Genomic DNA, 26,818 nt, shown 5'->3' with positions numbered 1-26,818 from the left:
AGTTCAGAGATTGATTGGTTGATTACAGGCACATTGGAGAAAGGAAGTTCATGCATTTCATGTATTGCACAAAAAATGCATACATATCATATCGTGCAACATGCATACATATCCCTATGTTCTCGTATCATATCATATAGCATGCAGGCATCCTTGCTTTCTAGCGTCATAAGTAGCAACATGCATACACCACATAGCATCATTCGTTCACATTTGTCTTGACATCCTTATTTAAGCAATCCATGTTTCGTTAAAAAAAAAAAAAAAAAAGGTGAAAAAGTGTTGGGGCAATTGGCCCAGGTACAAATCGATCCATCTATCCTGCGACTGGGGCAACTGGCCCTGGTCTTAGCCAAGTCTTCCACTCTGAAACTGGGGCAATCGACCTTAGTCCAAATTTTAGCATCCATTTTGAAGTTGGGGCACCAGCCTTTAGGACCAAATTAGGTCATATGGCTCTTAGGATCCTATAGCCGAGCTTTCGTCTTCAAATCAACAACTCATCTAGCTCTCGGGATCCTATACCCAAGCACTTATCATCCATTCATCTGGCTCTCGGGATCCTGTACCTGAGCATTCATCTTCAAATTCAATAATTCATCTGGCTCTTGGTATCCTCTACCCGAGCACTCCTCTTCAATTCAATAATTCATCAGGCCCTCGGGATCCTATATCCGAGATTTCATCTTCAATTCAACAATTCATATGTCTCTCGGGATCCTATACCCAAGCATTCATCTTCAAATTCGATAATTTATCTTTCAATTCCAAAATTCATCTAGCTCTCGGGATCCTATACCCGAGCATTCATCTAGCTCTCAGGATCCTATGCTTGAGCACTCATCATCCATTCATCTGGCTCTCAGGATCCTATACTTGAGCATTCATCTAGCTCTCGGTATCCTATACTTAAGCACTCCTCTTCAATTGAATAATTCATCAAGCCCTCGAGATCCTATATCCGAGATTTCATCTTCAATTCGATAATTCATATGGCTCTTGGGATCCTATACCCGAGCATTTATCTTCAAATTCGACAACATATCTGACTCTGGGGATCCTATACCCGAGCATTCCTCGTCAATTCAAAAACTCATCTGACTCTCGGGATCTTATGCCCGAGCATTCATCTTCAATTCGATAATTCATCTAGCTCTCTAGATCCTATACCTGAGCATTCATCATCAATTCAGCAATTTATTTGGCTCTCGAGATCCTATGCCTGAGCATTCATCTTCAATTTGACAATTCATCTAGCTCTCTAGATCCTATACTCGAGCATTCATCATTAATTCAACAATTTATCTAGCTCTCGGGATCCTATGCTCGAGCATTCATCTTCAATTCGACACTTCATCTAGCTCTCTGATCCTATACTCGAGCATTCATAATCAATTCAACAATTTATCTGACTCTCGGGATCCTATGCCTGAGTATTCCTCGTCAATTCAAAAGTTCATCTGACTCTCACAATCCTATGCCCGAGCACTCATCTTCAATTCAACAATTCATCTAGCTCTCGGGATCATATACTCGAGCATTCATCATCAATTCGATAATTCATTTGGCTCTTGGGATCCTATACCCGAGCATTCATTGTCAATTCAACAATTAATCTAGCTCTTTGGATCCTATACTCGAGCATTCATCATCAATTCAACAATTTATCTAGCTCTCGGGATCTTATGCCTGAGTATTCCTAGTCAATTAAAAAATTCATCTGACTCTCGGGATCCTATGCCTGAGCATTCATCTTCAATTCAACAATTCATCTAGCTCTCGGATCCTATACTCAAGCATTCATCATCAATTTGGCAATTCATCTGGCTCTCGGGATCCTATACCCGAGCATTCATTGTCAATTCGACAATTCATCTGGCTCTCAAGATCCTATGCCCGAGCATTCATCTTTAATTAGAAAATTCATTAGGTTCTCGAGATCCTACACTTAAGTAGTCATTAGACTCTCATGATCCTACACCTGAGTAGTCACTTCCTAAGTCATCAGGATCCTACACCTAGCACAAGTCCTCCTAAAAAGCCTTGCTAACCGGGATTCTACACCCGAGTCATCATTAACCATTGGTCTAGAATTCTCGTTGAATAGTAATCAAGCTCTTAGAATCCTACATCTGAGAAGCCCTCAAGATCCTACACTCGAGCAATCATCAGACTCTCGGAATCCTACATCTGAAAAGTCCTCGAGATCCTACACTCAAGCAATCTGCAGACTCTCGGAATCGTACATCTGAGAAATCCTTGAGATCCTACACTCGAGCAATCTGTAGACTCTTGAAATCCTACATGTGAGAAATCTTTGAGATCCTACACTCGAGCAACTAGCATAATCTCAAAATCATACATCTGAGAAATCCTCAAGATCCTACACTCGAATAACCAACATAATCTCAGGATCCTACATCTGAGAAATCCTCGAGATCCTACACTCAAGCAACTAGCATAATCTCAGAATCCTACATCTGAGAAATCCTCAAGATCCTACACTCGAATAACAAGCATGATCTCAGAATCCTACATCTAAGAAATCTTCGAGGTCCTACACTCGAGCAACAGACAGAATCTCAGAATCCTACATCTGAGAAATCCTTGAGATCCTACACTCGAGCAATTAGTAGACTCTCAGAATCCTACATTTGAGAAGTCCTCGAGATCCTACACTCGAGCAATCAACAAAATCTCAGAATCCTACATCTGAGAAATCCTCGAGATCCTACACTCGAGCAATTAGTAGACTCTCAGAATCCTACATTTGAGAAGTCCTCGAGATCCTACACTCGAGCAATCAACAAACTTTTAGAATCTTACATTTGAGAAATCTTCGGGATCCTACACTCGAACAATTTACAGACTCTTGGAATCCTACATCTAAAGAGTCCTCGAGATCCTACACTCGAGAGGTCATCAAACTCTCGGAATCCTACATCTGAGAAATCCTCGAGATCTTACACTCGAGCAATCAGCAAACTCTTGAAATCCTACATCTGAGGAGTCCTCGAGATCCTACACTCGAGCAATCAATAGACTCTCAGGATCTTACACCCGAGTAGTCAAACATTCAAAGGATCTAGGGACCTTACACCTGAATCCGCAGAACTTTACACCCAATTGACCATTCCCCAATGGAGTAACCATTTTTTAAAACTCAGGATCCTACACCTAAATCTGAAGAATCTTACACTTGAGTGATCATCCCCAATGGAGTAACTATTTTTCAGAGATTCTATCCACTAACTTCCTAGAGAGTTGCGCCACATTCCCATTTTGTCTAGTTTAAATTTTCTCATCCCTAGTTGGCAAAAGCAAACTACATCTGGTTGATTTGAAAACTTTAGGCAGTTGTTTGACCTGGTTAAAATAAGTGTCTTTTATCTTTGCAAGCTTGTTGTTACAAAAAACATAGGAGAGTTCTTACTGTTACATGGAAATAATAAAGCCTACAAAGAGGTGCAGCTGTAGACACCTCAATTTTAACCAGGTCATTCTAGGAAGACTCGACGTACTGAAAAGTTGACTTTATGTTCCAGAGAATGGGCGGATCCGATTGAGTCTTGGTGTATTTTAAAAGAATCCCGGATTGTTTTTACATTGAGTTTGAGTGTTTTAGTTGAGTCCGGTTATTTTTGAGTCCCTAATTTTGAGTCCCATATGTTTTAAAAACAAAACAAAAAAGGGGTTTTCGGTCATGTTAAAATATAAGTCTAGGCTAGTTTGATTTCTAAATTTTAGTCTTTTAATTTTTGGATTGAGTCTTTTAATTTTTAAATGAGTCTTTTAATTTTAAATCGAATCTTTTAATTTTTAAATTGAGTCTTTCAAATGAAATATTTTATTGAATCATTTTATTTTCGGGAATTAATGTTCACCGAACCTCTCAACTATTGAATATTTAATTCCATGGGCCATTGCAAATTAAAAGCCCATGTGAATGAGGGTAGGCCAGCACATACTTTAAGCAATTAGGGTTTTGAAATTTTTTATAAAAGTAAGGGGACTCGCACAGCTAAAGGGGGGGGGGGGGGGGGGGGGGGGGGGGCGCAGGAAACACAAAAGTAAAAAAAAAAAAGTTCTCTTTCTTTGCTTCTCTCACGCTCCCCTTTTCCATCGTTATCCTCCATCTCTCCCAACATCCATCCTCTCCGCAGCACGGCAGGGTGCAGGCTAAGAGCATAGCAGCTCTTCTTCTTCTTCTTCTTCTTCTTCTTCTTCTTCTTCTTCTTGGTGGTCTTCTTATTTCTTCACTCAAACCCACTGCCCCCCCTCCATATCATTCTCCACAGCCACGAATAGGCTTTGTTGCAATCATCCGTGAAGACCCTTTGCAACTCTCCTGCCGCCGCCATCTAGCCATACTCCAGGTCCTCGGCAACACTGGCGGCCTCCACTCCTGCACCATTCCTGAGCTCCTCTGGAGCAGCTCCACCACCGAGGCTCCCACAACCCTCTTGGCCTCCTTTGCTCCAGCTAGCTACACATAGCCTCCTTAGCCGCCCCTCCTACTACAACTCCGGCAAACCACCAATAGCACCACGAACTAGCGAGCCCCCGCTAGAACGATCCTTTTGCAAAACCACACCAGCACTGCCTTGAACTGTGCTGTCACCGTCGCTCCCCACCATACGCCATTGCCATCGTTCCCCTGCACCACACCAGTTCCAGGAAGCCAGCACGCCTGCTCCCAACAACCCCTACGGCGACCATCCAGCCATGCAACGACCACCAGGAGCCCTACTTCAGTTGCTGCAGATTAGTTTCCCTTGTGGTGAGCAATCCAGATGTGAACACACACTTGCACACATGCATGTATGAATTCGATTTTCCATACTCTGTTCTATTATGTAAAGTTTAAGTTTTTTTTTTTCTTCAGCTCACTGTGTATATCAAATAGGTATTTAACATTGCTTAAGATTGATTTATTCTTTTGTAATACCATTAATATTCATTCTAATGTGGGTACTTTATTTTGTTCTTATTGCAGGGGTTTTATTGTAGAAACTAGTCTCAATATTCGAAGTTTAAATTTTTATTTTCTTTAGAAATATAATACTGTTTGGGGTATTTTTATTAGTATTTATGTTCATATTTTTACATATGGTTTTATGGTCAGGTATACTTTGTGCTTATCATAGGAAGCTTATTAGAGTATGTTATGAGAGTTCTCTTTTTACTTTTAGTATGTATTCATGGTAGAATGTCTGATATTGTTATATATTTATATAATCCTTATTGTTATCTATTCCTTATTTAAAATTTTAATTATTATTATGTATACGATAGTCATACTTAATGTTTATAGTGTGGTTATATTTAATTCGATATGTGATTGGTTTATGACTATTCTTGTTATTAGTTTGATTATTCATGGCTCGAGTTGATGTTTTGTTGATTAACATCTTTAGCATGAATTAGGAGTTGTCATCTTCGTTTTCATCCCTGCACATAATGATAAATGTTAATTGGATTATTATTTAATTTATATCGGGGTGTATATATTTTATTGTGAATGTTCATAATTGTTAGGATTTTTACTAAGTGATACCTATATAATGGTGATTTAATATTTTAAGTAATGATACATATTTAATAACTTAGGGTTTCGGGTAATTACATATTTAGTAGTAATGTAATATTTTAAGTAATGATACATATTTAGTAACTTAGGGTTTTAGGTAATTACATATTTAGTAGTAATGTAATATTTTAAGTAATGATACATATTTAGTAACTTAGGGTTTTAGGTAATTACATATTTAGTAGTAATTGTAAGATTTTAAGTAATGATACATATTTAGTAACTTAGGGTTTTAGGTAATTACATATTTAGTAGTAACGTAATATTTTAAGTAATGATACATATTTAGTAACTTAGGGTTTTAGGTAATTACATATTTAGTAGTAATGTAATATTTTAAGTAATGATATATATTTAGTAAGTTAGGGCTTTAGGTAATTATATATTTAGTAATTTAAGTAATACTATATATATATATTTAGTAATATAACATTTTAAGTAATACTATGTATTTATTATTATGATATCTTCAGTATCTTAATATATATGGTATCTGGCATTTTATTACTTATTTTGGTATTCGTAATATTTTAGTAGATATGCGTTATTATTAATATTATATGCATTAGGGATAGTGTAATATATTCACTTATTATCCTATGTTAAAACCTCCCATACTAGTATTTTTCTATAAATTTTTTTTATATAATTTCAAAATTTGGGAGTGTACTTTCTTTAATATTTTCTTGATTTTTATTCCTATGATTTTAATGTGGGAGTATGAGCCTTCGGGCTTCATGTACCTTTAGTTCTAAGGGAATATGTAAATATTTATATATTATGTATATTTTTGTATTATTTATTTATTTATTTTTTCATTTTGCATGTGTATTAGTAAATTCACTAGAGGAGTAATTTTAAAGTCTTTTTAGATTAACTTAGGGATAATTCCAAATTAATTAGGTATCGTTCGTAAGAACGGACGCTTAGGGGGTGCTTGTACCTTCCCCTTGCGTAATCGAACTCTTAACCCCAACTCTGGTAACGCAGACCCACTCTACCCTTAACGGGATAGTAATCATGTATTCTAACCATACTAAAAGGTTAGTGGCGACTCCAATATTCCTAGTTTTCTTGAAAATATTAAACCCCATTTTTTTATTTCGCCACCTTAGGGCACACGCACACCGGGACGTCGCGACATTAGTTATATCTAGGAAGAAAATTTTTAATACCCAATTCATCACCCAACCTCTTGGGAATACTCCAATTTCAACACTAGAAATACACACACACACACACACACACATTAAGTCAAAGTCAAGTAGCTATTTTTTTTTTAGACTAAGCTAGCAAATTTCATAAATCTGAAATTAGCAAAATACAATGAGCTTGGCAATAATTTTTAAAAAAGTAATAGTCATATGTTAATTATTATGCTATAATTGACAATTCAATTAGGAAATGAAATTTAATGTAGTAGTTCTAAATTATGAGAAGGGTTCATATGGGGAGAAAAAAGGAAAAAGATCACTAACTTTTTTTTTTTAATAAAAATACATAAGAATAATAAATAGCAAATCCATAAGGCAATTTTCACTAATAAGCAGTTGGCAACACTTCCATATCAACTCTCAACAACTTACTCTTGCAACACTTCTATTTGCAAGAGTAAATACTTGACAAGGTCTTAGAAAAGTAAGCTCCTCTAACCCCCTCCCCCATCCCCCCCCCCCCCCCCCCTCCTAAGTGAGTGATGTTAATAATCCATGTAAACCATCGACCAGATTTTGAAGGCTTTAATATTGGTTTGGATTTTTTTTTTGCGAGTATTAGGATGATTAGTGAGTGGTGTCAGTTTCGACATGTCTATGACAGTGAGGTGGACGTGCTAGAGCTAATGAAGTCCATCCCATTTCATCCGTAGCCTAACCTATAGGATAGGGCTAAACCAATGTCAAGGAGAGCGTTCATGTGAAAAACATGAATTATCTTAAAACATCATCACAGCTATGTTCAAATGCACCTAATCACAGTTATGTTCACACACATACACACGCTGACATGCATAATAAGTAGCGTAGGAGCCACCCACAACATCTCCTTGACGTTGGCGAAGCATTTCATCAATCCTTGCTTTCCAACACAACATGGGTTCAAGTCATTGCTCCATTTACTTGTTCCTTTAGACAACCTCCTGTAGCTAGCGTGCCATGGCCGACTCATGATTTTTAGCCTCTCAACACCCTTCCTCAATCTCAGCACGATGCGTAGCATAATCTATATATGCTGATGTTGGAGCTATATGTCCACCCCCAATACCTTTCATGTAACCCCCTAGTTAATGCCCAAGAACTTGATCGCAAATCTCATCATCTATGGGTCACTAACTACCCTTAGGAATATTTGCATCCCTCATCTAGACCATCCTCTCCAATTTTCATTCATAAAAAATTAGAAAATGATTAAATAACAATGCAATTGTAGCCTATTCAATTTAGTAATGAACTGAATAACTATAACTATATCATACAAACATGATTTCTTTCAGCACCCTCGCACCACTCCCTCGACATCCTTTGATGTGTTCTTTGATACAGACTAGACTTGCTCTTTGGTTGTCTAGTAGTGACTAGATCACACTACATTAGCATATCAAACCTTATATATTTACAACTTTGTATGTGAAAGCATAACATTTATAATGTAATGATATGCTAGTTTTATAGAAATAACCACTCGATGATGCACAAATAACCTAGACCCACCACAATGTGTCGCATCTAATTTGCTTCGTTCTCAGCATTTATTCAACATATTTCCTACAGAATAGATTCAATGAGATTATAATTCACATTGGTACTGTTGGAATTGGTGTGATCCCAAGAGGAGGGTGAATTGGGTTTTAAAATATATTTCTCTAATTTAAAAAATTACGCCGATTCACCACAATTTAGATCTCATTCATTATTGAAAACGTGAACGTACAATGATTAAGTTATCAGTGTGTGCATACATGCACGTGTGCTTCATATCTCATTTAAATTAGTTTTGTGTGCATGCAATATGGATATAACAAAACATGTACAAGCATATACATACTAAAATTTAAATGCAGATATTAAAATAAGATATAGAGAGAATGACACACGGATTTGTTAAGGAGGTTCGATCAATACTGCCTATGTCCCCACCTTGAGCATACCCCCAAGGATTCCACTATACCTGTTCACTTAACTGGGCGGAGTAGAAGTCTTTTACGTCTTCTCTTGACGGGATGAGGAAACCCTACCTCAGTTACTAGGTTAAGCTGAACTAGTCTCACTTACGGAGCTAAATTCTTCAGTTCAATTTTCAGGTTGAACCGAACCGGCGCGTAGCAGAGTCGCCGGAGATAAGTGAAGCGGATAAATTAAAGAACTCAACAATGGCAGTGGAGGCCGGAAAGATATACTCTTCTCTCAAAATAATATTGCTGGTGATATTACTCCTCCGCAGGAGCTGTTGCGGATCTGCGCATCAGCCGCTGGAGAATGAAAGCACCCGCAACTGCAATGGCTCCACGAGCGAATGCCGCCTTTCCTCAGATCCAGACGTCGAGTTCTTGATGGAGTCCGACGTAAACAGACGGCTTCTGCTTGACCGACCAATGTTTAAGTCGGCCTTACGGAATGAAACCTTCGTAGTCCCTTGTGATGGCGGGAATTCTGCAGGCCGCTGTTTACGCGGAAAGGGGTGCGTAAATAGAGATGGTTACTTTCGAGGATGCTAGCGAAAAAAAATTTTACATCCTCGGGTACTCCATGGATCTCATATGTGAATCAGGTATATTATTTAAAATTGTTTTATTGAATTCAAAGGTCTTGTGGGAGGACGTAATATTTTCAACAGCTAGCATCATGTTGAAATGTGGACCGATAAAAATGTGCGAACAGTGTGCCTACTCCACAACAATATGCATTTCTTACGACATAATTGACATTATGACTATTTCTTATCTTCTATTTTCTATTTGTGCATGAAAACTTGTATGGTTAAGGTGGTTTGGTCCAGTTGTTGTTTTATGTTTCCTATTTTAATCTATGTATCTTGAAAAAATAGATTATAACAATGTGCTAATTTATGTTATCGTTTTCTTATTTCTATTGTTAGCTTTTAGCTATTTATGAAATATTGAAAATCAAATTTATGGTTTCCACTTATTTTGATAACTTCTTGTTAGAAATTTTAATACCTAGAATAGCTCTTTTGGATTAAATCATTCATTTTATAAAATTTTGAATTAAAATAAAAAAAGATTATATAAATTTAAATATAATTAAATATAAACATTCGTAAATTTCAAAAATAATGATACTAAGTCGTAAATTACAAAAATTTTAATTTTTTTTTTTAATTTTCATGTCCAATAAAATGTTTATTGTAAATTAAATGTTTATTATAAATTTTGGCAGCATCTCCCTATGGTTCTTCAAGTACACGAGATTGGGAAAGTGAACATGTTACTAATTTTTCATCACTAACAAATGAACAAAACGTAAACCATGACAACAATATAAATACAAATTCCTAAACTATCCACACATTGGATAATTCAAGAATAGATGAAATACAAACATCAATAATCGTAAACAAAACAAATAATTAACATGTTCCAATGATTATTAATTTGGATAGTATGACTAATAACCAATTGAATATTAATTGAGTTGTCTCACATTTATGATAAGACATGAATGTATAGTAACGATTCTTGAACCTGTCCAAGCTTCAATGAACGCATGGATAAAATATATATGGCAAAAACAAAATATGATTTTTGGTTTGTTTAAGGAGATACAAGATTTCTTTGTCTTATGCTTTTGAACTTTGAAGAAACATTCCATAGTTACATTAACCATAATGGAAAAATTTGGAAAGGAAATGCATTCCTTAACCTAACTTATGAAATTTTGAGTTTTAATGCATTTAAGAAAAAAGAATATAAAATCCTAATATGCAGAGTCAAAAGCTTTCATCAAGTCAACTTTAATAGTAAATATAGGAGGACGCATTAAGAAGATATCCCTACGGTAACTCTTGCGCCAAAAGGATATTGGCATGAATACTCCGTTCTTTAATAAAAGTTGTCTGATTATGACTGACAAAAGATCAAATGTACTATTGTAGTCTATTTGTCATTACTTTAGTAACACATTTTTAGGCAATATTACTACAAGCAATGGGTTCAATTTCTTTAGTCCTTGAAGGGATTTTTTATTTTTGGCACCAATACCAGGAGAGTATGGTTAACCTTCTTTAGTAACTTTGAATCCTTGAAAAAGGAAAGAACGACATTTGTAGTATCCTTCCCAATAATCTACCAACAACTTTTGTAAAATTTGGTATTAAGACCACAAGGCACTGGATATTTGTCATTAAAGAAGGAAAAATAGTATTACGTAGTTCTTTTTCATCCACTTGTATGATAAGCACATATTTCTCATCATTAATCCAAACAAAGTCAATCATTTTCCTCAAGTAGCTCAACTTAAATTGGTACAAATCTTCATTTCTGTTCCCCTAGAAATTTTCATAAAATTAAACTAGTAATGTGGAAATCTCTAAAGGAGAACTTGTTATTATTATTCCATCATTAGTATATAAAGCTTTAATTTGAGGTTTTATTCTCCTATTAATCACTATTGAAAAAATAAAATTACTTTTATCTCCAAGCTTTAACCAACTTGCTTTCGCTCTTTGATGGAGAAATTCCTCTTCCACATTAAGAACTCCCATATACTTTTTTCATTTTATTGTTCACTACTTCAAGAGACCCTTTGAGATTTAACAAATAATCTTAAGCTTTATGCAAATCTTGCTTGACAAAAGCTACTTTACCATGCAAGTTCAAATAGTTACTTCCATGAAAAGCTTTGAGATTAGCTTTTAGGTATTACAACTTCTTATATAGAATGAGCATAGGAGATCCATTAACCACAACATTCCAGGAATTTGACATTGTTTGCATAAATTCCTTATTTTAAACCTAACAATTTCAAAATCGAAAAAGAAACTACCTAAAACAACCAGAACCATTCAAATTAAAGTTCATCCATACAGGGTAGTGATATGAAAAAGTCAGGCATTAAAAACTTCACCAGCATATTATGAAGTAGTACTTGCAATTTCGGCAACTAGGTGTGGCAAGCAGTCTTGGTTGTGGCTGCCATGGGTGGCAAATAATTGCCCGGTCGATCTAAGGCAACGGCGGTGGTAGCTCTCCGATGAATCACTTGTCGTGTCTTTCTGGCGTAGAGGATGAGGATGTGAGTGTGAGATAGAGAATAGGGATTAATTTGGGTTGGGATGCATGAAATTTTGTGTCAAGGGAGCAGAGGGGATATTTGGGGAAGTTTTTATTGATGGTTTTTTAAACCATCATTAAAAGATCACGACTAGTGATAGTTTTAAAAAATGTTACTAAAAGACTGTCACTAAAAGGCCACTACTAGTGACGGTTTTTAAAAATAGTAACTAAAAGACAACTATTAGTGATGGTCTACAACTCTCACTAACAATGGACTATTAGTAAAAATCGTCCCTAAAAGATGACTACTGGTGACGATCTACAACTATCACTAATGATGGATTATTAATGATGAAAAATTTTGTCACTAATAAAAGTCGCCACTAAAAGACGACTATTAGTGACAGTCAACAATGGTCACTAACAATGAACTATTAGCAATAAAAAATTTGTCACTAATATCCAATAAATCATTACTAATATTTTCGCGCGATCGTTTGAGCGGGAAAAAACCTATTTTTAGTAACAAAACTATTTGTGACGAATAGGAAACCGCCACTAATAATGCATTATTAGTGATAAATACGAGGTTCATCCCTAATGGCTTAAATATTAGTGACGAATTTTGTTTTTTGTAGCTAATAGAGCATTAGTAGTGACGGTTTTAGTTTCGTCGCTAAAAAAATCATCTTTTGTAGTGTTCTTATACAAGGGTCCTCCAATAGCCCTGTCTAGTGTGTCATTATTCCCTTTGAAAGGCAAACCCAATCTACCTACTTTAGGAGAGATTAACTGAACCATATTTTTCAATTAATTATCACATATATAATGTCTTAGAATTCTAAATATTTACCACTAAACATACTATGTATATAGTATATTAAGTCAAAGTCAAGTAGCTAGAAATATATATATATATGTCTATACACACACAAACACACAAATTAAGTCAAATTCAGTAGCTAATTTTTTTTTTTAGATTTAGCTAGAAAAATTAATAAATCTGAAATTAGAAAAATATAATGAGCTGGGCAATAATTTTTTAAAAAGTAATATAGTCATACGTTAATTATTATGTCATAATAGACAATTACATTAGAAAATGAAATATAATGGAGCAGTTCTAAATTATGAGAAAGGTTCATACCAAAAAAAATACTTGAGAATAATAAATAGCAAATCCATAAAGCAATTTTCACTAATAAGCACTTAACTTTTATAACTTTAAAAATATAAAAAATCTCAGCGCCTTTAGCTAGGTTTTGTGTGGTAGATATATTACAAATACAGATTGGAGATGAAATTGAATAGGCCTTGTGCTATGGTACACGTGTTAATTTTTTGAACCTTACGCGTCTGAATCACTAGGTCGTGATTCTATCTTCTTACTCACACTACAAAGACCGCCTCAGTTCCCAGCCGCACAGAACATCCTCGTGAACAAGCTGATCCTCCAAAGGCGCGCAGCAGAGTCGCCGGGGATAAGTGAAGCGGAAAATTAAAGAACACAACAATGGCAGTGGAGGCCGGAAAGATATACTCTTCTCTCAAGGTAATATTGCTGGCGATATTACTCCTCCGCACGAGCTGTTGCGGATCTGCGCATCAGCCGCTGGGGAATGAAAGCACCCGCAACTGCAATGGCTCCACGAGCGAATGCCGCCTTTCCTCCGATCCAGACGTCGAGTTCTTGATGGATTCCGACGTAAACAGACGGCTTCTGCTTGACCCACCAAGAGTTAATGCTGGCTTAAAGGCAGGACCCTTCGTAGGCACTTGTGGTGGCGGGAAATCTGTAGGCCGCTGTTTAAACGGAAAGGGGTGCGTAAAGAAAGATGATTACTTTCGAGGATGCTAGCGAAAAAAAATTTTGACACTCTCCGGTACTCCATGGATCTCATATGTGAATCAGATATATTATTTAAAATATTTTTATTGAATTCAAAGGTCTTATGGGAGGAACTAATATTTTCAACAGCTGGCATCATGTTGAAATGTGGACCGATAAAAATGTGCAAACAGTGTGCCTACTCTACAACAATATGCATTTCTTAGGATCTACTTGATATTATGACTATTTCTTATCTTCTATTTTCTATTTGTGCATGAAAACTTGTATGGTTAAGGTTGTTTGGTCCAGTTGTTGTTTTATGCTTCCTATTTTAATCTATGTATCTTGAAAAAATAGATCATAAAAATGTGCTAATTTATGTTATCATTTTCTTGTTTCTATTGTTAGCTTTTAGCTATTTATGAAAGATTGAAAATCAAATTTATGGTTTCCACTTATTTTGATAATTTCTTGTTAGAAATTTTAATACTTAGAATAGCTCTTTTAGATTAAATCATTCATTTTATAAAATTTTGAATTAAAATAAAAAAAATGATTGTATAAATTTAAATATAATTAAATAAAAACATTCATAAATTTCAAAAATAATGATAATAAAGTCATCAATTACAAATATTTTTAATTTTTTTTATTTTCATGTCCAATAAAATGTTTATTGTAAATTAAATGTTGGAAGTGTCGCGGCGTCACAGAGAAGGGTCTAGAATGATGAGGAATAATAATATTGAAATTTGTTGGAGTTGCCACTAACTTATTATTTACCTAAGTGCAATTAATTCGGTAAACCATTTGATGATGGAGGGTAGTTGTTATTGAGTTAGAGATTTGGGGTGCTCCATCTTCTTCGTCCCTTTCAAAACTGGTCCATACTTCCAAGTGAGATCCAAGATAACATCCTCAGTGACACTGTTGATAAGGTCAATCATAAAATGATCTTAGGTCAAGGAACCAATAATCTCGGTCTGCATGTATCAAAGTTAGGATCAGAAGTTTAGTTATGCGAGGGAAAGAAACTAGAACCTCCTACACATCCGCTCCACTAATGGTACCCAATTAATCATGAATTACCCATAAATTCAAAGTAATGACCTTTAATTAACTCCTTTAAAATAAATAAATAAATAAATAATCAAAAACAAAACAAAAACTATAGTGTGATTTAGGAATGTCCAATAAGACCTCAAAATGAGGAGATCTTGTTCGACAAACCCCGCTTAGAACTAATATAGGTGAGGTCTAAAATACCTCTTTACCCTTTGTTAAATCATAAAGATACACATACACAAAAATAAAATAAAAATATCAAATTTGAGAAAATAGAGTCTTCAAAATATTCCAAGATTTTTTTTTCAAAATTTTATAGAAATTTTCAACATTTTTATAAAACTTTTCTATGATTTTTGAAGAATTTTCCTCATTTTTTAGTATTTTTATTTTTTAATTTTTTAATTATTTGAACAAAATAACTTAAACAAATTTTTTTCTTTATTTTTCCAGATTTTTAAATATATTTTCTAGTTTTTGCCTAATTTTTATTGATTTTTCCCAATTTTAAAAATTAATAAAAAAATAAACAAACTTGTGGTTTAAAAATCAAGTCGGTTCAACTGGTCTGAACTGACTCTAACCGGTTAGGACAAAGTGGGCCAAGTGTCAGTCCATAGTGGAGACATGTGATTTTTTTTTTGTTTTTTAAATTCACTGCAGTAGGGTGACGTCAGTATGACATCACTTGCCACATGGGAGCTTCTGACTAGCTTTGTGTAAAAATATGGATTCCTGACGTGACAGCAATCCAACTGTTCTGAGAAAATACTGATCAAACGGTTAGGGTTGCTCCATGTCACCCTTCAAACTATGGTTGTGCCACATGTCATTGTATGAACTATGGCACGTGTCCCACTAATGCCCATATAAAAACCCTTTTTTGTTTCTCTCTCTCTCTCTCCTCCTTTCTTTCGTCTCATTTCTCTCTCCTTCTCTCTCCTCTCTTTCTTCTTCCATTTCTCTTTCTTTTCGCAGCTCTTTCTTTTTCTCTCCCTTTTTCTCTCTTCTAGATTTCTCTTGGGCTCCATTTTTTTTCTTTTCTCTCTTTTTTGTTTTTCCAATTCTGTTCTTTCTTCTCTTTCACACTCTTTCTATTTTTCTCTCTTTTTCGTTCTCTTAACGATTCTGATTCTCTCTACTTTCCCTCTTTCTTTTTATTCTCTCATCTTCTTTCCTTCTCTCCAATTTTCTCGAAAAATCTCTCTCTCACTTTTTATTTTTCCTCTACTCTAATGTTACTATTTTTTTTTTTCTTTTTGCACATCTGAGTGAAGGAAGGAATTATGAGTAAGGGACCTCAAGTTTCCTCACTTCCAAAATCAAACTCTTGAAAGATAAGTTCTGTTGGCCTAACAAGGCTTTCATATCTTGTTTTGATGGTAATAAATAAAGGATGATTTAACTAATTTGTGTTCAAGTGATGAAATTTCAAGAACTCTAAAATAAAAAGTTCAAAAAGAGCAAGAAATAATGACCAAAGATCACATCACCAAGTGCTTAAAGTCATACTATATCTACAAAGTGATAAAAAGGAAGCTCAAGGAGACTTAAGATATTTAAAGCAAACACAACTCAAAGAATGATCAAATTCAGGGAAAAAGAAAGGAGATTCATGAAGATTTCAAAGAGCAAAAATATTTTTAAGTTTTAGGAAGCTTCATGTATGTACTTCAACTCTTAATATCATTTTGGATGAGATAAAACTCATTAGGGGATAAAATGGACTTAGAGACCTTATTTTAAAACCCTGGAAAATATATTTTAGATGTAAGAAAGCAAGAAAGTCAAAAGTTTTGAAAACTAAACAGAAAAACATATTTTTTGTCTGCTCAAGCGACTGAAGTGAAAGCTTTGTTGACTTTTTGAGTCCCATTCCTGTTTTGATGTTGACAAAGTACAAGTATCTCATGTGTGCATTTAGTGTTTTTTAATAGGTTCATGATTCAGCACACACATGAGGTAAAGGACATGAAAGCCTAGAGGAATACAAAATCATATTTTTTATGGCGTATTCCATGAAGATTGAAGAGCAAAAGATGAAGATGTTAATTTTAATTTGTATATGCATTTAATTTTATAACTCTGGTCTGTAATAATGCATGCATCTGCATGATGTATTTGAATGCTCAGATTGACTATAGAGAGACCCTAGGGACCAGTACATCTCACCAAAAATCTTTTTCTAAAAAATTTGAAATCATACAAAGTTTTTGGAATAGCTTTAGGGTCAAAATCGGGGCTAAAACGAAGTTTATGAAAACTAAGGTTGATCGAAAGTCAACCGACACCGGATTTTTTTGGTGTCTTCAAAAAGACCTAGAAATGACCCTAGGACACTCACCCATACACTTATATATGTTAGTCATTTGAATAGGTGTTTGTTGTATGAAACAGGACCGAAATGCATAAAGTGTGCACACTCGGTCGACCGACCCTGGACTTGACCATAGCTCAGTCGATCAAACTTGTTAGTTCAAAAGTTCTCGGTCAATCGAACCCAAACCAGGTCAATAGATTGACCATAGCCTGGTCATCCGAACTCACTTAGTTCATTTATACCCGATCGACAGAACTACCTTAAAGTCAACTTTATGACCACCTAGTTGACCGACCCCAAAATGTATTCCAATGCTCTGGTCAACCGAGGGTCCTTGGGAGATGTCCCAATGCCTTGGTTGACCTAACTTAATATTTCAAATCTTCCTAGTCGACTGAACAGCGCTATTCAGAAAAATTGCCTTTGGGACCCTTGCCCGGTCGATCGAGCTTCCAGTTCAATTTCTATCTAGTCGACCAAACCTCAAAAACTTCAGTCAACTGAACTTGTCCTAGTCGACCGGTGCTCTCGGGTTGAAATTTTTTTTAAGCTTTAAAACGTCATTAAAACTTAATTAAACTTTTTCAAAATACTGAGTGTGTCCTTCTACGTTCAGATTTGTTGAAAATTTATAAATATCCCTTCATAACTCTTGATTAGTAACTTTGATTAACCAAAATTTTCTCTCTAATCCATTGTTAATCACAGTTCCCCTAAAATGCTTTTTATTGTTTAAATCACTCTTTTAGGACCCAATATTTTATACAAGTCTCTCAAACTCTCTTTATGCATTTATTTCAAAATCGTTTAATTGAGAAAAGTAATTTATTTAGGGCATTTTAATTGCTTTTACTTTCACATAGCTTTTATCTTTGAAAAATATTTTTGAGAGTATTGCTTAAGCTTTCTCCCAATTATTTCTTTGGTAAATATTCTTGGGAGAAAATATATTTATTGCACAAATACTTTTGAGCTTAAAATTCCTAGTTTCTCCAAATATTATTTACTTGCAAAAATATTTATAGGAGAATAATAATACTCATTTTTCATATATATTTCATTTGTGCAAATATTGTTTAGATAAACACCCTTTACTCTATTGAGATCAAATCATATCATAAGAGAGTGCATACATCATAGAGCTTTAATGTGTACATTTTTGCTGGTATTTTTTTAGAAGCATTTTCATGTACAAAAATGGTTTTAATGTACTGATTGAGTTCTGTTAGCTTTGTCGTGATCCCAAGAGGGGGGGTGAATTAGTATTTTTTTTTATAAATTTAATCCTTAGGTCAATCTCCTAACACCAGTATATTCACAACCCTATGGTCAATCTAGTGCAAGTAAAGTAAATGTATATCAAAAAGTAAATAAAGCAATTTAATCAATCACACAAGCACCATAAAGTAGTAAAGAGAGGATGACACTCAGATATGTTATCAACGTTTGGCCAATTGCCTACATCCCCGCCTTGGCTAACAAACACAAGGATTACCACTATAACTTGCTCACTTAAACGGGTGGAGTGACACCTATACAAACCAGGTCAATTAGCACAGGACTGACCTCAACCTATACACTAATCTTTACTGGGCTGGATTACCGCCCCCTCAGGCCACGCCTGGAAACACTCAAATTTTTACAATCAAATGGTACAATAAAATAGTGCTTTCTCGTAAAGCAAATTTGTACCCAAATAATAAGCTCAATCAAATGCGCATCAATAGCATGGATATAGTGTAAGCTTAGTGATGCAAGATTTGTTATACCAATACTCTACACAATATAGTCAATATGAAGCTCAAGGGTATCTAACACAATACAATCAGTATGATGCTCAAGAATAATCAGCATAAGCAATCACTTGGAATCTAAATAGAATATTTCAATAACACATCAATATTCCAAGTATACTAGATAGAAAATCAAACTAGTTTCAAAATAGTTTTCTTCAATGGAACAAGCACAAAGTTAGTTTGAAAAGATTGCTTGCTTGTTTGAAAAATTCTTTGCACACCCGAAAAACAAGGCTTTTGGACACTTGCAATTGAATGCAAATATCCTTAGTTTTCTTGGTTTAATCCCACACAAGATTTATAATAAGCAAATCTACAAGACAAACCTAAGTTATGCTCCCAATAAAACAAATCTTAATCACACATAACGATGAGAGTATTAGCACGAAGCAACAATCACATAAGCACAAATTGAACTCTTACAATCTAGGATTTTGTCAAGAGGATGCAAGTTTGAGAGTATTAGGGCAAAAATGGATTTTCAGGAGAGAAATAATTTTTCTCTAATCACTTTTGCTAATGTTTTTTTAATCATGCAAATGAAGGCCTATTTATAGGAAGGTAGAAAATTATAACCGTTCGACACACAATGGGAATAATTAAGAAAGTTCCAAAAGATTAAAATTCACCTAGCCCGTATTAACCTAGTTTTATCGTGGTTAAATTAATTTTAACCATCCGAGGTTCGGGTAACTGAACCTTGGTTCGTTCGCCTGAACAGACACAGTCATAAAAGAATTCAAATGAGATTCAGTCGCCCGTATAAAGGTTCAGTAGCTTGAATCAAAGTTAGAAGCAAATCTACGTGACTTCGGGTGGCTGGTCCTGGATTCGGGAGGCCAAACACATGTGTTTTGTCACTCGAAGCTGATTTGAACTGAAATTCTTGGTCGCCTAAGTTGGTGAGCAATCCCTTTCGAGGCGTTCGGGTGCCTGAGGGAGATAAACATGTTTATTGTTTGGTCACCTGAGGTTTGGTCAACTTTTTGACGTTCCCGGCTCGGGCATCCGAGGAGATTTGTACTCCAAAAGTTCAGTCGCCCGACCCCTCTTAGCTTGCTTAGATATGTTCAGTTTTCAGCATAATTATTTCACACTCATATATTTTATGCTATGTGTGCGTGAGTGTTGGAGCCCAGGGTCTTGCTATGGTCTAGTTGAGCTTGCACTATGTTTTGTATGCATGATGTGCAGGTGATGAGCATACATCTACAACCTAAGTTACTATTACAGACCCATCTAAATTATTACAGACCAATATGAATTAAAATTACAATTGCAAATTACAAATCTTCGCGGTCTTCTTGTTTCCATAAGTGTCATTCATTGGGATATTAATTTGAACCTGCACAAGCACTTATCAAACATCAAATATCAGTATTTGTCATTATCAAAATCGGGCGCGATCTATAAGGTCAACAAGTTCAGCCTGTTAATTGAACTAGGGAGTCTCAGCCTCGTAAATGAGATCGGTTCGGTTCAGCCCAAAAATTGAACTGGGGAATCTCAGTCCCGTAAGTGAGACTAGTTTGTCTCAGCGTAGTAATTAACCTAGGGTTTTCCTCGCCCTGTAAGCAGAGGATGTAAAAGGCTTCTGCTCTGCTCGGTTAAGTGATTAGGTTTAGTGGAATCCTTAGGGGGTATGCCTAAGGTGGGAATCTCGGCTGGTTTAGCCGAACCTCGAAAACAAATCTGGTGTCACTCTCTCTAACTTGTTTAAATTCTTACACTTTTATTTCAGCATCTATATGAATGTTTATTTAATGTTCAAGTTATTTGCATACACACATTTGATTTAAATAAGATACTGCACACGTGTATGTTTACCTTCACTGTTAAAATTATTTTACATACGCGTGTGCACATTGAATGGGATATGATATGTGGTGAATTGGTGTAATTGTTCAAATTAGTGAAAAATATTTTAAAACCCAATTCAGCCCCTATTAGAATTGGTGTATTCCCAAGAGGGGGGGGGGGGTGAATTGGAATTTAAAACTTTTTCTCCTAGGTTAATCTATCCAACAACAGTATATATACAACCTAGGGTATGTCTATGCAATTTTCAAATGCGTATATAAATATAATGTGGAAATTAAATCATATGCATCATTCACCCCATAACATACATGTGCGATAAATATAAAGTGCAGAAATATAAACAAGGCACATGATATGTTATCGGGGTTCGGCCAACTGTGCCTAGGTCCTCGCCTTTAGCTCGCAAGCTAGAGGATTCCACCAATAGCTCACTTAAGGGTGGAGCGACACCAATTACAACCAGGTCAAATTAACACAGGGCTGACCTCAACCTTAATCAGGTCAATTAGCGGGGCAGACCTCAACCTACACGCCTTAACAAGACGACGCACCTAACTTTCCTAGCCGGGTCTAAGCCAATCCAGGACTATTCCAGGGCTAGTGTCCCTCTTTAGGCCCGTGCCTGGATATACAACAAATGTGTATATAATCAGATGGTACAGTGATTGTACTTTCGTGTAAAGCAAATATGTACCCAGTTACACACAATTACATACACCACAATATGATTCAATATGTAAGCTCAGTGTGATCCAATATATCAACTCTCAAAATATTTGTTATCAGTGTAATGCGTACGTGAGAGTGTTAACCAATATGATCTTTGTATCACAATATGTGTAGCTTATACAAAGACACTAGCCAGACAATACATATACATATTTCAATCAGCAGATTTTGTCAGTTGTATGATGCTCAAGTAAGTAATATATATGTTTTGTTTGCAAAAAGAGTTCAATCTTTGTATTCAACGAATGATGCAAATCAATGAATATTGTAACAAAGATTTTTGTCACACAAACAAATATCTCTTCAAAGATTTATCAAATGAAGCACACTAGATATTTGAAAGTGATTTAGAAAGTATTTTTGCAACCAAAATCAAATATACACTTCTCAAGATATTGCAATGACGATGCAATACTCAAAAGTTCCAAAGAAGCCTTCTTAGGAAAGACTTATTGATAAAGTCTCCTAAGAACACTTGAGAATGTGCTCTCAAATAAAATAAATTTTACACAAGCACAATCTTGAGAGAGCAATCCTTAAGGAACAACAACACTTAAATCACACTTACAAAAATATTTGAGAAGTAAGATCTGGTAAGAAGAAGTGTTGGAGGCTCAAAGATGAGTATTATGGGTTTTGAGATTTTCAGAGAATTTCACCCTAATCAAATATGATAATCTCATGCTAATCTTAGCAAATGATGGGCTATATATAGACATTGGAAGAATTATAGCTGTTGGGGACCTATTGGGCATTATTAGAAAAGTTTAATGACGTTTAAAAATTTTAATCCTGTGTAAAAAATGTTTAACCACTGTAAAAATCATGGCAACCCAAGAGGTTTGGTTGACCATATCAGTTTCCGTCGACTAGAACTCATATGGTTCGATTGACTAGGGGAATTTTGAACTAAGTGGTCGGTCGACCTAAAGGCCTTTTCCAAAGGTGATTTTCCATTTCTCCGAGGTTCGATCGACCAGACCATTTTGAACTGGCTGGTTCGGTCGATCGGACCATTGGGATTTTTCTCGAGGACCCTCAGTCGACCAAGTAGTTGGAGTACAAAAGTAGCTCGGTCGACTAGATGGTCAAAATGTTGACCCAAGAAGGTTTTGGTTGACTGAAGCTTTTTGAACTACCTGGTTCAGTCGACCAGGGCCTTGGTCAACTATTGACCCAGGCTTGGTTCGGTCGACTAGGGCAGAATGAACTGCCTGGTTCAGTCGACCGAAAGTGCACCGAGTGTGCATTTTGGTCCCGTTTTAAGGCATACAAACCCTATTCAAGTGCCTAACAAACATATGTGCAAATGTGTGTGTCTTAGGGTCACTTGGGATCCAATTTGAACACACAGAAAAAGTCCGGTGTCGGTCGACCGAAGGGAAAACCCTAAGGTCTTTCTAAGGTCATTCTTAGTTTGAGCTTATGTATTAGATCATGTAGGTTATGCATACAATTATGACAAGCCATAAGCCCTAATTACTATTACAGACCAATTACACAAATGACTTATATATTACAACACAAAGTAATTGGGTCTTCAATCTTTACTTGCTCTTTGTGCATTGAGATCTGTCAATTTGAGTTCCTGCACATAATCTCAAACACCCATTAGATATAACAGGTATTTGCCATTATCAAAATCGGGCGCAACCTTTAAGGTCAACAGCCCCCCTTTTGGGATCATGCCAATTCCAACAAGCTCAGGTGCTTGAAGAATTTCCTTAGACGACTGAAGATTAAGTACAGGCATCTGAAGATTTTTCTAAAAGAATTCAAAAGAGGCGGTATATCCTCAAGTGACTAAAGTTGGACCTCCGGCATCTGACCCTATTTTCAACAGAAAAAAATAAAATAGTGGATTGAAGGCTTAAGCGACTGAACCTATAGTTCAAGTGATTGAACCTCGATAATGGCCATATTTTTAAAATGTTTTGATTTCAAATTTAAATTACTTGCACCCCAAACTTTCTAAAAACTTGGGGGACACTCCAAGTAATCTTGGGCAGCATGAATTTGACTCTTACTAAGTCTATAAATACATGGTTTATGATATCAAAATTAGAACCAAGATTTGAAAAATATCTCTCAAAGCTCTCTTGCTCTCAAAGCTTTATTGCCTATTGAATTTCTGCTAATCAACTGAGATTATTTAGAGTTATTGATTTATTTTTAGAGCAAAAGTGCTGAGTTCTTAACTCTTATCAAGAGAAGAATACCCTTGATATAATTCTTTAGCTTCATTCTTCATTCTTTTGATATTTTGATTGAAGTATATTAGTGATGTCATATCGTACTAACTAGCTCTATCTAAGAGCATTCTTTGTACACACATATTTGATCTTCTTCTTGTAGTCTTTTACGGTTCAAGGTTGTTTGGGTCATTGGACCAAGCGTGGGGTATCGCTTAAAGAGGGGGCTCTACCCTTAAGGAGGCTTGTAACGATTTGTTTCACTTGAAAAGGAATGATATAGTGAAAATCTTAGGTGGTATTGGCCTAAGGCAAGGACGTAGGCTGGAGATAAACCGAACCTCGTAAAAATCTCGATCTCACCCTTAACCTTTCTCTTTATTTTATATATATATATAAATTTTGTGGTGTGTATTCAAAGTGCAGGAAGCCAAAATCAAGATTGAGAAGACTTTTGACTTAAGAAAGTACGTTGATCTTTGCAAAAACCTTAAAGGGAGTACGTTGATCATTTGTGGAAATCCTAGTTAAAAGAAAGCAAACAAATTTCATTCTTAATAGGGCTATAACCAAACTCTGCTTTGAGTGTTAGGAATCAACAAAAATTGTTGTAGCTTGTTTATTGTGTTTGTTTAGATTATCTGTTTGTTATTTGCTTGTGTTAAGATTGAGTGTGGTTTGTGGATTGGTTAAACACCTAAGAATTATTGTGTGATTGGTAAATTAACAAAAAGGTTATCAATTCATAAATAATTTATAAAGAAAATTTTAATAACCCACTCCACCCCCCACTTGGGACTACACCTTAAATTTCAATTGGAAGAAATCTTAGAAACATCTTAATAGATGAACTCATAGGATCACTTCTCACTTATGATATGGTTATGAAAGAAAGGAACATTGAAAACAAAAATAAGAAATCTATAACTCTTAAAGCATCTAAAGAAAGCTCAAGTGAAGAAGATAATGACACAAGTGAATTAGATGATCAAGAACTTGTATTTATCACTAAAAGACTTGGAAAATTATTTAGAAGAAACAAGAAGTACACTAGAAAAATTTAGAGGTACAAAAACTGAAAAAGGAGAAACAAGTAAAAAGGAAAACAAGAACAAAAATGATCCCCTTACTTGTTATCATTGTAAAAAGGTTGGACATATGAAGTTTGACTGTCCACAGCTCAAGAAAGAAAAGAAGAAGAAAAAGACTGCAATGAAAGCTACATAGGAAGATATGGGCTCAAGTACGTCAGAGAACGAATCAAGTAAATAAGAGATGGCCAACATGTGGTTCATGGCACACAATGCCAAGGTAAATTCTTATTATAGTTCTTCGGAAGAGTCTAGTGGAGAATCTAGTAATAATTCATGTGAAAGTATGCCTTCTTACAAAGAAATTCAAGTTGAACTATTTAACTTACACAATAGGTTCATCAAGTATCTAAGATAAACATAGCCTTAAAAGAACAAAATGACAATCTTAAGAATCAACTGGAAAGTTCTATATTGGCTGAAACAGAAAAGGATTCTCACATTGATGATCTAATGAAGAAAATTAACAATATATCTCAAAAATTTGTGAAATTACAAGTGAATAATGATAGCAAGAAAGATCTAGAGATAAATGATCTCAAAAGTCAAATTGAAGATAAAGAAAAGATCATTTACAACTTTACTAGAGGAAAAGAAAATTTTGAGAAGATGGTTGGACAACAAAGCTAGGATGGCTAATAATAAAGAAAGAATAGGTTACAATGGAATTATAAACAAAAAAAAGAACTTATTCATGGGATACTTTGTAAAAGAAGAAAAACACTATGCAAGTACATCCTCTATAAATATATATGAACATAGTACTTGTTACTTGTGTAAGGATAAGGGACACATAATGTTTAATTGTCCACTTAAGAAGAACTATGTCAAAGTTAAGAACAAGTGGAAAGTAAACACTAAAACTAGACATGATTTAAAAAGAATTAAGAAGATTTGGATTCCAAAAGTAACATCGTAAATCCTTCCTTGTAGGTATGCTTTAGGACTACTCCATCAAAAGAAAAATGGTACTTGGACAGTGGGTGTTCAAGATATATGACGAAAGATAGAACAAAGTTCATGTCCCTAGTTCAAAAAGATGGAGGATATGTGACCTTTAGTGACAATGTCAAAGGTAAAATCGTGGATATAGGTAAAATTGGTAAACAATCCTCACTTACTATTGATGCAGTTTTGTTAGTTGATGGACTAAAGCATAATCTTTTAAGTATAAGTCAACTTAGTGACAAAGGTCATGACATAATATTTAAGAAAAATAAGTGTATAGTTCAAAAATCCTAGAAATCATGAAATTCTATTCATAGCCTATAGAACAACAATGTGTATTGTATAAACCTTGAAAGTCTAATTTCTCAAGATTTAACATGCTTGGTTGCCATGAGTGAATCGAGTTAGCTTTTGCATAGAAGACTAGGACATGCAAGCATGTATCTTCTATTAAAACTGTCTAAGAAGAATTTAGTCAAGGGTTTACCTAATACAAAGTTCATTAAAGATAAAATTTGTGATGTTTGCTAACTAGGAAAACAAATCAAAACAAGCTTTAAAGAAGAAACATATATCTACTAACAGACCCTCAGAACTTCTACATTCGGATTTTTTTGGTCCTACTAGAACTCAAAGCTTAGGAGGTAAGCAATACACCTTTGTAATAGTTGATGGCTATTCTAGGTTTACTTCGGTATTGTTTTTAGCCTCCAAAGATGAAGTTTTTAATTTGTTGACTAATCTATTCAAGAAACTTCAAAAAGAAAAAGGGTATAATGTTTCAAACATAAGATATGATGAAGTTAGAGAATTCAACAACAAAGATGTTAATAATTTTTGTTGGCCTAATTGGATTTTTCAATCTTGTTTTGATGATAACAAATGAAGGATGTTTTGACTTGTGTTGTTGAGTGGCTTTATTTCATGTCTAAGTAAAAGGAAACTCATGGTTAATCATGGAAGTAAGCTGGAAATCAAAGTAAATCAAATCAAGTGAAAGCTTCTCATTATATTGAAGCAATGAAAGACAAATGAAGAACTTAAAGACTAAGCAGGTCTTGAAGTAAAGACTGAACCTCAAGAGGCTGCAAGCCTTAGTTATTAAGAAGATCATGCTCAGACGGATACTTGTAAGTACTTCAAGTTATTACTATTTAGATATGTGATGCTCATTAAAGTACATGGACTTAGAGACCTATTTTAAAA

The 26,818-nt window shown here is 35.0% G+C and overlaps 2 protein-coding genes across 2 annotated transcripts; both read left to right on the top strand.

The window, feature by feature from the left end:
* Nucleotides 1-8,957: 8,957 nt before the first annotated feature.
* LOC131147592 (protein RALF-like 33) lies at nucleotides 8,958-9,302 on the top strand. The gene has a single exon (XM_058097093.1). The coding sequence runs from the start codon at nucleotides 8,958-8,960 to the stop codon at nucleotides 9,300-9,302; it is 345 nt and encodes a 114-aa protein (XP_057953076.1).
* A 4,030-nt stretch (nucleotides 9,303-13,332) lies between these two features.
* LOC131147585 (uncharacterized) lies at nucleotides 13,333-13,677 on the top strand. Its single transcript, XM_058097079.1, has one exon. It carries the CDS (start codon nucleotides 13,333-13,335, stop codon nucleotides 13,675-13,677), a length of 345 nt encoding a protein of 114 aa, XP_057953062.1.
* Nucleotides 13,678-26,818: the final 13,141 nt, after the last annotated feature.

This window comes from Malania oleifera, chromosome 1 (genome assembly GCF_029873635.1).
Source record: "Malania oleifera isolate guangnan ecotype guangnan chromosome 1, ASM2987363v1, whole genome shotgun sequence".
Taxonomy (NCBI): domain Eukaryota; kingdom Viridiplantae; phylum Streptophyta; class Magnoliopsida; order Santalales; family Ximeniaceae; genus Malania; species Malania oleifera.
This window is presented reverse-complemented; position numbering and strand designations above follow the sequence as displayed.

Coding starts and splice junctions, on each gene's coding strand:
- LOC131147585 (XM_058097079.1), top strand. CDS start 13,333: ATGGCAGTGGAGGCCGGAAAGATATACTCTTCTCTCAAGGTAATATTG.
- LOC131147592 (XM_058097093.1), top strand. CDS start 8,958: ATGGCAGTGGAGGCCGGAAAGATATACTCTTCTCTCAAAATAATATTG.